Here is a 13087-nt window from a genome sequence, read left to right as displayed (position 1 = left end):
TCCAAATTCCTACAATTCCTCAGAAGTCACAGGGTTAGCGGAGGAGCCTGTTTTGCCATAGGTTTACCCAATGGCAAGAAAACTTCAGTCAGGTGAAGATTTTGGTTTGGCTGCTATGATAGCAGACTATGGCTGTGCAGAATCAAACAAAACAGTTTCAAATTGAGGAAGATGAGAGATGAAAGCTCAAGTTCATGTGACATCTCATCACGCTAAGGAGAGGGCAAACTCTGTAAAATGACATTACAGGCTGTTGGTAAGCATTCTGGTGGAGAGTAGAGCTGGGTCCAAGGTGACAGGGTAATTTTAGCTTCAGTGGCTCCAGTTTGTTCGCTTTTTCTGACAGCTGGACATACAGAATGTGCAGAAACTTGTGCTTGCACTGCCTGCTATCTGTCATATGGTGTAGCTCTTGCAGAAGCCACACACAAGCTCCATGTGGTTTAAGAGCTGTAGATTGCCTATCCCTGCATTAGAGGTTGGAAGAAGCAGCACATTTTGTTTGGTTGGTTCACACAACAGGAACTGTTATCAGTTTGTTAATCCTTTTGAGATCCATACTGCCTTCTTGCTGACACCTGTAGAAGGGAAAGAGAAAATGAACTGTGATTACTTCCATCCAGTCCTAACAATAGGGATTTGGTAGTTTCCACATACGGAGTAGAAGATGAGAGCCATGGCAAAGCAACTAGCCTCATAAAATGCATCCCAGTTCCTTCCCATTATTTCCTCAGAGCCTTCCTGTGGGTGGTGGGTTGACCCTGGCCAGCAGCTAAACACCCACCCAGCTGCTCGCTTACTCCCCCCCTGAAGTGGGATGGGAGAGAGAATCAAAATGACAAAAGCGAGAAAAATGCATGGGTCAAGATAAATACAGTTTTCTAAGTCGCAGAAAGAAAAAAAAAAAAAAAGAAAAAGAAGCAAGTGATGGAAAGGCACTTACTCACTACCTCCCACCAGCAGACTGATGCCCAGACTGTCTGCAAACAATGGCAAGTTTGCAAAAACTCCCCCCCCCCAGTTTTATCCCTGAGCATGATGTTACACAGAGTGCAATATCTCTTTGGTCAGCTTGTGTCAGCCTACTCGCTGTGGGGGCAGAGTGAGAAACAGAGATGGCCTTGATGCTGTCCAAGCGCTGCTCAGTAACAGCTAAAACACAGATGTGTTATCAACACTGTTTTGGTCACAAATCTAAACCACAACACCATACAGGCTGCTGTGAAGAAAATGAATCCCATCTCAACTAGACACAATACACTATCAGAGACTACAGGGAATCAAGGGCACTTTATCCTTCAAAGAAACATTAATACAGCAGCTGAAAGTACTTCAGCCTAGGAGCATTAATTTAATACTTTTGATTGCCTTAATGTTGCTGAATGTCTATATGTAAAATTGGAGTGAGGATAACACAGAAGCTAGTGAGAAGATAAGAAGTCTTACTTGGCAGCAAGGGCATTCATGTTCGGTAGTAAGAGCAGCTAGTGATTGTCTACGGATACATCATCCCCACTCTTCCCTTGCATCAACTCTTGTTTCTGCATCTTCTATGAGGCCAAAGTTATAGTCACCTTCTTGATACTTTATCCAGCCAGAACCACTGTAGGGGTTTGACAATAAAATTTTTGAGATATGGTGGCAAGGGTTTAAAAAGTATTTTTGCTTCAACAGTCAGCGCTTAGTCTTTTCTGTATGGTACCTATTAACAATAGGTATTTGTCTCAGGATAATCTTTTTTTGAGTTATAGTGACAAGATCATAGCCTGAAGTATAAAAATATTTTGGTCAGTTCTTTTTTTCAGGCTGACTGTAATTTGGCTGACTGCAAATTCTTCACTGGTCGATGCACAGTGCTAGTAAAGCTAACTGATAGGTTTAGTAATACTTTAATCCAAAAGTTTTCCTAAAGATGGGGAAATATTCTGCCTTGCATTACAGATAGAAAACCTGGTCCCATGCAGGACAATGGAATCCCTGGTTCCTGCTCTTATTAGACCATCTGGCTTTCTTTTAAAATTTGGAGTTGCTCAACTTCTTCAGCATAGTGAGCCAGCAGCCGATGCTGTCATTTCCTATTTGGCTGTAAATACAGTTCTGGAATCTAGATAATTTAGGATTTTGCCATTGAGGCACAGATGGATTTAGGAAATAATAAAATTAGGGTGGAAATAAGAAAACCAGAACTTCAGTAACGTATCAAGGCTCTCAGGATAGGAGTTCTTAGGTTTTCCTAAATCTGCTTCCACCATAGTTTCACAAAACTCAAAATCATTCACAGGCAGGAGGGATTCAGCTCTTGGATTGCTCATTTCTTTTGTTACTACATCTTCCCAGATTCTAACAAACTGTTCTAGTGAATTCCTGAGCTGGAAGTTTCCTCTGGACCATGGTACGTAATAGCTGCAAATGATGTGGTATTAATTATGTCTTTTGGATCAATGTATTTTTTATCATTTATCACCTCCCCAATCATTTATTTCCCCAGCTAACAAATCCAAATATATTCAGCCTCTCCTCATATGATCATAAGAATGTCTTCAGTAGATCAGACCAGAGGCCCATCTAGCACACAAGGAAAGAGTATAAGAAAAGGGCAAGCAGATAGCAATAATCCCTTCTGTATTGCCTTCCCAGCTTCCTGTAATCTCAGTCCTGCAGACTTGCTAAGACAGAGGCAGTGTTTTCTGTTTAATAGCTGCTAATGTATTTGTATCCCATCATTTTGCCATGTCACAGTTCTGAGTTTTGGTGATCCAAGCCTGAACATTACCATAATCCTACTATATGGATTTTGAGATGGGGTAACTAGAACTGAAAGCAGTACGCAAGTAGTGCTCCACAGTTCTATGCAGTACTATAAATGTGTCTGTTATTTCTTGTCCTGTCTCCTATCCAATGACAATTTATTAAAGTCCTTTTAAACATTCGCTGTTGAAAACACTTGTAATAGGGCATCACAATCTATTTGGCTAGGACCAATACTAAAGTATAATAGTTCTCTCTATATATGTTCTATAGACTTGTCATGAAATACTGTTCTATAGCCATAGCTTGTCTTTAGGATAGATTCTGCCAGTACGGTGGTAAAAAACTTATTACAGCCAATGTAAAAAGTTGAAAATGTAACAGTAGGATTAGATAAGGTTCAAGTTATCTGTTTAGCACAGTTCTGTTTCTTCTGTGGGAATGGATTTAACTTCAGAGAGCTATCAGACAGTGCGGTCTTGCTGTATTCTCCTTTATATGTTTCAAGGATAATTAAAGAAACATCTTTCCTTTTTTCACTACATGCTACTGTCTTTCACAGTTCATGGAAAAAGATCAGTGGATTCTATAGGGAAGTTTAGAATTATTTTAGCTTCTGAAAACTTTAATTACCATCAAGGAAATAGAGTAGGTGGAATATGGTGGTGCTGGAATAAAGATACCAACGATGCAGGTAGACAAAAAACATGTATACCAACAAAGCCAAGGAAACTCAGTTACACCACCTGTGCAGCTCCAAAGTATGAAATTTTGGGCTGCAATATTCAGAATTACAGCTTATGCTTTCTCCATAATTGTGGGCAACTTTTAAGTTTTCAGAATTCAAGGCTTTCTCTAAATGCCTGCTTCGGAGGTATTGGCTGGGCCTCTAAACCAGTTGTCACGCTGAGTCTCAATGCATTGGCACTGGCAATGGTATTACTTAATAGTATTCTCTGCCTTTTTTTTTTTTTTTTTTTTTTTGACAAACTGTAGCAAGCCTGTGACACTGTATGCTGTACCCCAAGTGAAATAAGCTCATGAATCTTGTTTCACAAGTCACAGGAAGTAAGTGGATATGCTAAGAAAGACACATATGTGGTTACACCAGTTGAACAGCGATAAGGTTGAGTTGTAGTTGTGCAATGATGAACTGTGGCACACCATGCAATGCAGAATTATTTCACGTTTAATTTGCTGTCTCCCACTGTTTTTTAGTCGCTGAATGCTGAGTTCCCTTGTTTTTGTCAGGTAACTGTTCAATCTTGCCAATGTGTACAGAGAAGGTAGGAAATTTTGTGATTTTCTGATGGTTTTCTTTTTCCCAGGAAAAAAACATGGTGAAAAGCAGTGCAGCCTATTTTGAGACCGGTTTCTTGGATTATACTCAAGAAAAGCAGCACAAGGTTTCTATTCTAGTACTATTTGGATTATGGTACTATAAAAATGAATTTAAAAAAACCAGAGCTAGCCAAATAATTTGTGCTGGTCTCAGCTGGGATAGAGTTAATTTTCTTCATAGTAGCTAGTATGGGGCTGTGTTTTGGATTTGTGCTGAAAACAGTGTTGATAATATAGAGATAGTTTTGTTATTGCTGAGCAGTGCTCACACAGAGCCAAGGCCTTTGCTGCTTCTCACCCCACCCCACCAGCGAGGAGGCTGGGGGTGCACAAGGAGCTGGGAGGGGACACAGCTGGGACAGCTGACCCCAACTGACCACAGGGATATCCCATACCATATGACGTCATGCTCAGCATATAAAGCTGGGGGAAGAAGGAGGAAGGGGGGGACGTTTGGAGAGATGGCGTTTGCCTTCCCAAGTCACCGTTACGCGTGACACAGCCCTGCTTTCCTGGAGATGGCTGAACACCTGCCTGCCCAAGGGAAGTGGGGAATGAATTCCTTGTTTTGCTTTGCTTGTGTACATGGCTTTTGCTTTACCTATTAAACTGTCTGTATCTCAACCCACAAGTTTTCTCACTTTCACTCTTCCGATTCTCTCTCCCATCCCAGCTAGGGTGGGAGTGAACGAGTGGCTGCGTGGGGCTTAGCTGCCGGCTGGGGTTAAACCACAACACTGCATCAGCACAATTAATAAATGATAGGGCATTACGTATTAAAAATGTTACAGTTATATTTCTCTTCTGACTAGAAGTGAATAATACAATTAATAAAACACTTAAAAAATGCAAACGCTATTAAATATGTATTACCGGTATCACAACCATTCTACTAACGTGGAAGAGGAATGGAAATGTCACAGTACTGTTCTGCCTCTTTCTCTTGGCCCATTTGCTGCTGCTCAAAGATTCATCTCTGCTCTGTAAATGGCCGCCCGCCGCTGCTCCTCTTCTGGGAACCATCTGGAGAGGAGATGCCAGGCAGCTGTTCTCCAGCAAGCCTGACGGTGTGTGCCCACATGAACAATTTTCTCCATCTTGATGAACTTGAAGTGGAATCCTGCCATGTGCTCTAACCTCAGGAACAGATGAATTTCCATCTTCTAACCGGGAACTGATAAAACTTTTGCTTCAGATGAGAAGGTAGCCTCATTCTTACCAGCCTCAGAGCTGGCCTACGCTTGGAGCTGCTTAGTTGATTCTACACTTTTAATGGCTTTTATGTGGCCAATGTAAGGATTCAGAAACTAGAAGCAGGGCTGTGTCACAAGAGAAGGAACCGGGGCACAGATAACGTTCTGCATTTCTCATAACCAGCTTGTACTGGTCCAGCTTCCACTGAGGGGGCTCACAAGGGGAATGAGAAGAGCATGGCTTGTTTAGTCCAGCCACATAAAGGCTGTGTGGGGATGAGATTGCAGTCTATAAATACTTTTGGCAGGGGATACACACAGGAATGCGGGAAAGGCTACTTCAGGACAGTATTTGCACAGGAAGAAAAGATGGATGTGGACTGGTCACAGGGAAATGTAGGTTTGAAATTTTCAAAAAGCTTCCAGTTGTTAGAGAAGTTTCTCTCAGACAGCCTCCCAGTACAGCAGATAGGGCCAAAACATTCACTGGCAAAGCACAAGCAGTTTATGGAAGAAAGAATAAAATGGCTGTTTGCAACACTAGGGAGGTGGGTACAGTATAGGGCAGAGGGGAATTAAGCTGCCTTGGCTTACAAATGCCAGCCTAGCTGGGCTTCTGTAATGGGGCGTGCCGTTAGCCCTCTCTCACCAGGGTTGCAGACATACAGTGAATTACAGTAAAAGACAATCGTGTCATTACACGGTGGAATTGAAAGAGTAGAAAACAAAAGCCTTAGTGATGAAAATGGGCACTAACAGCTATTATTTGGTCAAAGAGGACAAAGGGAACTACTTGTAGAGTTTATTATTACCAACAGCAAGGTAGTCCTTATTCCTAGTGACTTTAAAATTGGAGAATACAAGTGGGTAGCATAACCTTCTACAGCTACCTGCTTGTCTTTTTCAGTCTGTGTCCCTTTCTTCTCAGTGTTGGCTTTGATTACTAGGTGACCAAAGATGTGAACGCTTTGCAAGGTTTAAATGGTTAGCTCTAAGTTTAGCAAATGTCTTTAATGTTGACACTGAAAGATCAATGGCTCTCTCTCTCTCCTGTGTTTAGGTAATTTGCCAGTTCATGATCGGGCCTTGCTCAGAAAGATCCATATCTGCAACTGCAGAGAGAAGCACTTGTAGTTCTCTGGAAATACTACTTTGGTAAAAGAGTGATGAAGTTTTCTGAGAATTTCGGTTGTTAGCTACCTTGCACAAGGGAAATTCTGAATCATCTATTGCCTTCTGGAAGAAATAATCACTTCAGAATGGTTACACTCCTGCCATTGCTTGAGAAACAAACTTCTGCTTAGGACCTCATGCACTAGCTATGCACTAGTAATCATATATAGTACCTTACCTTATAGTGCAGTTGACCCCTCCCTTTGCTTTGTCAGCAATGACAGTTTCTCATCAGCTCATCTACCCCTCCCATCCAGTGTGTTAGGCAGTGGGAAAGCTTTCCATTTAGGTAACTAATGCTGCCTGGGCAGGTGATGAACCGAGGTGGTTTCTGTATGTGGACAGCCTCCATTTTTACTCTTCCCTTCTCTGGTTTCATTCTGTTTCATTCACTTGTTCCTGACTGTTACAAACTGAGGTTGTGTACACGAGGTGGGGATTATTACTTACTTGTACACAAGGCAGAGATTATTACTTGCTTGTATGACAGGATACAACCTTGATATTTGGTTAGTTCTGCATGGTGCTTCCATAGTGCAAATATGCTTGCAGAGTGATGTTTTTCACAAAGAAATCCCTGAATGAGAGAGACCAAGACATAATTTTAAAAGGTCTAAATATTTCTATGATCTCAAAATGCACAGCATGGCATCTGAACCTGAAAGTAGCATTGTTTGTCTAAAAATCTCTATGCTTAAGGCTGAAGGGACATAGCTTTGCTACGGTACTGAATCAGAAAGCCTCAGCGGTAAGCCTGGGTTAGCATGTGAATGCAAACGCTGTCATCTGCCCCTGTGATCCTTAGTATGAAAACTGAGTTTATTTAGCAGCGTCTGGCTACAGCGAGTCACTTTCTGAGAATTCGTGTTTCCGTCACAGAACCGCAGCCACACAAAGGTGACACGGCGCAGGTCGCCTCCACCTGCTCCAGCCTTCTGCTCCTCCGCCTGCTCCCCGTTCGGCCCCAAACGGGCGCGGACCAGCACACCCGGACCAGGCCTCTGCTCCGCCGACGAGCTGTTCGCTTTGGGCGGGCCAGGGCCCGAGCGCTGCCGCCACGGGACACGGTCCAACGGCCGCTCCGGCGCGCCGCTTATCACTGAGCCGAGCGGCGGCAACCGCCGCTCCCGCTGCCGCGCCGCTGCCCCTCAGGCGAGCAACGGTTCCTCCCCAACGCCGCAACCCCACGGGCTCGGGCCGCTGCCTCGAAACAGCCACGTGCCCGGCCCGGCCCGGCCCGGCCCGACCCGCTACAGACGTCGGGCGGGACGGCTTCAAAGTCCCACCCGCGCCCTCAGCCGCCGGCGGCTACCCGCGGCAGAGCTGCAGCGGAGGCGGGGCTAGACCGACCAATCAGAGGGCAGTATCCATCGAGGAGGCGGGACTTGGCCTTGAGTGGCAGCTCGCGAGATAAACAACTTGCCGCACTATTCGGCGGCCCGCAGCCCCGCGCGCGCTGCGAGGCGCGGCGGTGGGGCATGCGTCCTCCCCCTCAGCGAGGGGCGCCGAGCTCGGCCGCGCTCGCCGCTCCCGCCCGCTGCCCCGCAATGTGAAGAGTCAGCAAGTTCCCAGCGGCCGCTGAAACGTTCGGTGTCTCCGGGGAGCGAAGTGCGCCGACGCCGCCTGGCCGGGGAGGCCCGGGGCATGCCGGGAGTTGTAGTTCTGCCACCACGGCGTCCTGCCCGCGGCGCCGGGGACAACACCCGCAGCCGCACTACGACTCCCGGCATCCCCCGCGCCGCCCCGCGAGGAGCCCAGTTGAAGCGGGTGGCGGCGGAGCGCACCCCCTCCCCCCGCTAGAAAGCCCCAAACCAAAACAAAAACAAACCACCACCCCCCCCTCCCCTCGCGCCCGCCCGCCGCCCCCGCCGAGCCCCGGAAATGGCGGCGCCGGGAGGGGGCTCCGCTAGCTGGGGGTGCTGATCTGGCCGCCGCGTCCCCTGCCCGTCCCTCCCCGCCCATGGGCAAGACATGGACTACGAGTTCAAGTCGAAGCTGGCGGCCGAGCGCGAGCGGGTGGAGGACCTGTTCGAGTACGAGGGCTGCAAAGTGGGCAGAGGCACCTACGGGCACGTCTACAAGGCCCGCCGCAAGGACGGGTAAGGGCCGCGCCGCCGGGCCGCGCCGCCAACGGCCGCCGGGGTCCCCCTTCTCTCCCCCCCCCCCCCCCCCCCTTCCCCGGCGCCGGCGCCCTCCCCTCCCCGGAAAGTTTCTGGCAGCGCGCAGGGCCCGGAGCGCGGAGCCGGCCCGGGCAGCCCCAGCACCGCGCTGGGAGCGGGCCCCGGTGCCCCGGCCCTGCGGCGGGGGGCGGCCCGCGGCCCTGCGGTGCGTGTGCGACCGGGGATCTGTGCCCGGTTGCCCGCCGAGCCCTGGCATCGCGTGAGGGGAAAACGAGTCTGCCCGCCCGTCTGTACCCCGTGGCTGCGCCCGCCACCCCGCTATCGCGGTCCCCCGTGTGTGCCCTCCGTCCCGGCGGCCATGGGACGCGGCAGCGCTCCGCCGCCGCCGGTGGTGGTGGCCGAGGCCCCGGTGGCGCGTCCCGCTCTGCCTCCCCCCGCCGACGGAGCGGGCGGGGGGTGTTGTGTCAGCAGGCAGTGCCGTTGGGGTCGCCTTTGGTTTTCGTACCGGGTTTCACGTCATCGCTTTCATCTTTTGTGTGACTGCGTGCGTGCTTTGACATTCTGCATTGAACTTGCAGGGGATTGGAAAAGGAGCAAGTTTAATGCGAGGAGCACCTGGCTACTGACCGCCCCTCCCCGGGTTCTCCCCTTCAGGCCGGTGTGCCCGAGCGGCCCGGGAAACCCCCGGGGAGCGCGTCCGTCCCCGGTCTGGCCTCAGCCCCCGGTACCTTGCTGAACGCGGGGTCGGGCAGGCTTGGTTTGGCGGCGCGTCTGCTTGCGGGCAGAGCTGGCACTGCCTGTCAGCGCGTACGCACAGGTGTGCGGGAGGTGTGTCTCCATCGGCCCCCTTTCCTTTCCTATGCGAGAGCGTGATCCCTGGCCTTGTCCTCGCATAGCTGGTTGCTGGCCATTAAGCCCACCTATGTTGGCTAAGCAGGGCTTCCTTCGCTTCCCTGGGGGAAAAGACAGCTGGCCCCGCGGGATAGGTGAGCTGTGGATGCCATTCTCACTGTGCTGCGGTTAAGAGAGCAGTGGGGAGCTCCGCTTGCAATTTGGGATTGCTTGGCTGGTGTGCAGTGGCTGAAGAGGAGCAGTCCTGAGGCCTGAGTAAGGCTTTCGTGCAGGTTCCGAATACAACCCTTTTCTTTCAGAAGAGCCATTAAGCACTTTTTCACTGCGGTGTGTGAATAGTGCACAAACATGGACTGCATTTATAGAAGTATTCCAAGCATACTGTAAAGTTTGATAAAATACACTTGCACATCGGAGGTGATACTTTTCTAACAGAAAGCCAAAGAGTGATAGCCTTCCATTATAAGCAACTGAACCTTTGAAAAAGAAGAGACTCAATATGGAAAAAAAATGGCTATTTCTTTAAATAATGTTCTGGAAGTGGTTAATGTAACACTGCTGCTTTAGATTAATAGAGAAGTCAAGGAATTTTTCAGTAGGAGTAAATTGCATTCATGTGTGTCTTGAAAATTTAAACTGAGTTAAGAAGATGTAGTATTAAAGTGATTAATAACTGAAAGGTAGCACACTCATTCAGGTGGAAGAGTAAATGCTGGGAAATGAGCTCCAATTTTGATTAGCTTGCTCTGCAACTTTAAGGATACTAGAGCATAGCTAACTTGAAAAGGAAATGTTAAAGCCTTTCTGGGTATTACAGCTGCCACTGAGCTCTTCTAATATCTGTGGATTTAGTAGTTGTGTTTTCTTTTTTTTTTAAGTTTTCATTTATTTATATATAGAAATATGAGATACTTGAGAGGAAATGGTAGTAAAAACACCCAAAATGCCGGTTAAATGTGTTTTGCTGTTCTTTGATATAGCAATACTAAAATTACTGCTTGTAAGAAATGTATAAAAGAGGCAGAACTTTGATTTTTACCCTTTTATGAAATTTGATGTCTATTCCTAACTTGCGTGTTTCATTTCTGTCATTGACAATGGAAAGCCATTGCAAGACTTACATTGATGCGACAAAGTACCATAAAGGACGTGTCTTCAAAATCCTTACAATAATAATAGTATTATAAATACAAATGGGTAGTAAAGCAAAAGTAAACATGATAAAAAAAGATAGCTAGTGTGTCAGAGCTGGGAATAATCAAAGGGAGACCTTGAACCATTGGAAAACTAACTGGTAAAAGGAAGTGCAAAGTTTCAGTAAGCAGTCACATTGAAATGCAATATAATATGGCACAAATGCAACTGTACTATATACTCAGAGGTTTTACTTCATGAACCCTGGAAACTGGGTCATTCTCCCTTTTTTTTGGTTTTCCTTTTTATGGCATTGGTGAGTTCACTCTGAGTTGCTTTTGTGTAACTTTAGAACCTTGGCTGAAAGTAAGATGCGAACCACCTAGAAAAAAATCAGAAAACAACCTAAATCATTAAGATAAGGTGATTTCCTTATGAAAATATCTAGCTAAAATGTCTCTGTGGGGTGGAGAATGTTTAGCATTAGTTTTTAACTTTTAGGGATCCTTAATGATGGAGAGAAACTTTTTCCAATGCTGTCAACAGAAACCCAGCAGTGTGCTGATCATTGGGGGATTTTGAGCCTTGTATAAAGGAATTCTTCTCTGGCTGATCATAGAGTTTCAGTATTTCAAATTTGCAAGGCGTTCCTGTATAAAAGAAAAAGATTCTGGCTACTTGCTTCTTATAGGAAATTCATGGTCTCAGGAGGCTGAGGGCAATTAAGAACCTTGTAGCTCTGCAGAAATTCCACCGAGAGCCTGTCACTTCATGTTTCAAAAACTTGATGTATAAACTTTATGAAATAGTAAAATGTGTTTATATGGAGCTTGGCAAGCTCTTCAACAAAATGCTTGTAAAAAAAGGTGGTTGCATTGCTTAGATCTCCATGAATGGCTTGGGCATAAAAGCAGTTTTTTGGCAAAGTAGCAGCTTAGTTTGACTTTTTCACCCTAGAGTGGAGTATCATTTGGGCATGTTTCTAGTGAGCTGATTGATTTCTATCAAAGTTAAAAAGATTTTTTTTTTAATAGGCAGTCAGGTTTGAATGATGTTGGTATGATATTTGCATGCACTGCAGGAGCATGTTTTGAAAGATGTTGAGCACCTGCAGCTTCCATTTGCTTCAGTAGTGTTTGTGTGCTCTGATGAGGACTAGAGGTATTACCTGCATTATGCATTTAGCTAAATTAGGCACCTGGGTTTACAAAACTTTCATTAATATCTTTGTAGTTCAGAAGGGCTAGAAAATAGGGGTCTTGTATAAGCCATCTAATGGTTTATTTCACTGTACACAAAAACTGGACCAGTGGCTTTGGGGGGGGGGAATAGTGAAACAAACCTCATGATTGCAATTCGGTTGTCAATGTTAAGTTTTTAGCTCTTTATGTAGCTGGAAAATCTGTTATGATTTTTGTGTGTGTGTACTACCTCAAAAAGTCATGATGACTTTCACTAATATTTTTTTGGACACTTGCTCACATTTGTCCAGTAAAACAAAGAATGCATTTTTTCCAATCATGGTTAGGAAAGTGTGATTTTAATTTCATGCCTTATCTCTCCTTGTTACATTCCTTGCTGCTTCTTTGATCACAGTTTAAACCATGATATTGTGCTTAGTTGTTTCACTTCATGTATCCCCTTATTGCATGGGAGGCAATTTTTAGGATGAAATGACAGTTGGAAATTCTGGTTTTATTGTATGTGCCTCAGTTATTTCCCTTTACTCTTTGGGAAAGATCAGTCTGTCAGCCCAGGCCACTAGAAAGTATTTCTGTTCCTTCACCAGGATGTCAGCTCACCTGCAGGAGGATGTTTGGACAAGTCAGCAAGCTGAAAAGATAGTGCTGTTGGTTAGTCAGGAGCACGCAAGGAATAATGGGATGCACGAGTCAAGTAGAAAATAGGCCACTCTGTTCTTCATTCTGTAGCTGTGACAGCAGATGTAACACTTGCAAAAGCTGAAATCTTCATGTGAATAAAACCTTTCGAGTTATTGCTGCTTCTGCTTACCTTTAAACAAGCAATGGAGCTGGCTGCTTTCTCTCATGCTAAGGTTATGTTATTTTTCTTTGACTCACTACCTGGCTTTGGGCAACAGAGGTTATTAAAATAAAATTACAAACATATTTTTTTTCTTTCCAAATAACTACGTAGGTAATATTTTTTTTTAATCCGTATGTTTCAAAACACCTTTTAAAAAGCAGTTATATGCTTTTTAGTCTTGTTATGGAGGGAATGACAGAAATACGGAGTGATCAGCTTCCAAGACGATGGCAGCAGAAGGGCCAGGAGTTGTACCCTGGGCAGCTCCCAGGCTCTCTGCCCACTCGCTGTCGGGCGCTGCCTCTGCAGACCCTCCTGCCATGTTGTCCTCTGGCAAGTATAAAAGGTTTGGCATTGCCCTGTACTGTACAATATATCAGCTGAACGAAGTGTGTGGATGTCTGTGCTAATGTAGTAATATACTTTTTTTTTAAAGAAAGTCACTATTTGTAACTTGTCAGATTACTTTGTTGTTAGTGT

At 45.8% G+C, this 13087-nt stretch overlaps 1 protein-coding gene and 1 long non-coding RNA gene across 2 annotated transcripts in view; one reads left to right on the top strand and one right to left on the bottom strand.

The window, feature by feature from the left end:
* Positions 1–13087, bottom strand: part of LOC142600977 (uncharacterized) — a 523379-nt gene that overhangs the window by 453740 nt on the left and 56552 nt on the right. The gene's annotated exons all lie outside the window — the stretch shown is intronic.
* Positions 7958–13087, top strand: part of CDK19 (cyclin dependent kinase 19) — a 128597-nt gene continuing 123467 nt past the window's right edge. The window contains exon 1 of the mRNA XM_075747922.1: positions 7958–8554. Within this exon, the coding sequence (XP_075604037.1) occupies positions 8427–8554 (128 nt within the window). The 5' untranslated portion in view covers positions 7958–8426. The remainder of the gene's footprint in view (positions 8555–13087) is intronic.

The sequence above is a fragment of the Balearica regulorum genome, chromosome 3 (genome assembly GCF_011004875.1).
Source record: "Balearica regulorum gibbericeps isolate bBalReg1 chromosome 3, bBalReg1.pri, whole genome shotgun sequence".
Classification (NCBI taxonomy): Eukaryota; Metazoa; Chordata; class Aves; order Gruiformes; family Gruidae; genus Balearica; species Balearica regulorum.
This window is presented reverse-complemented; position numbering and strand designations above follow the sequence as displayed.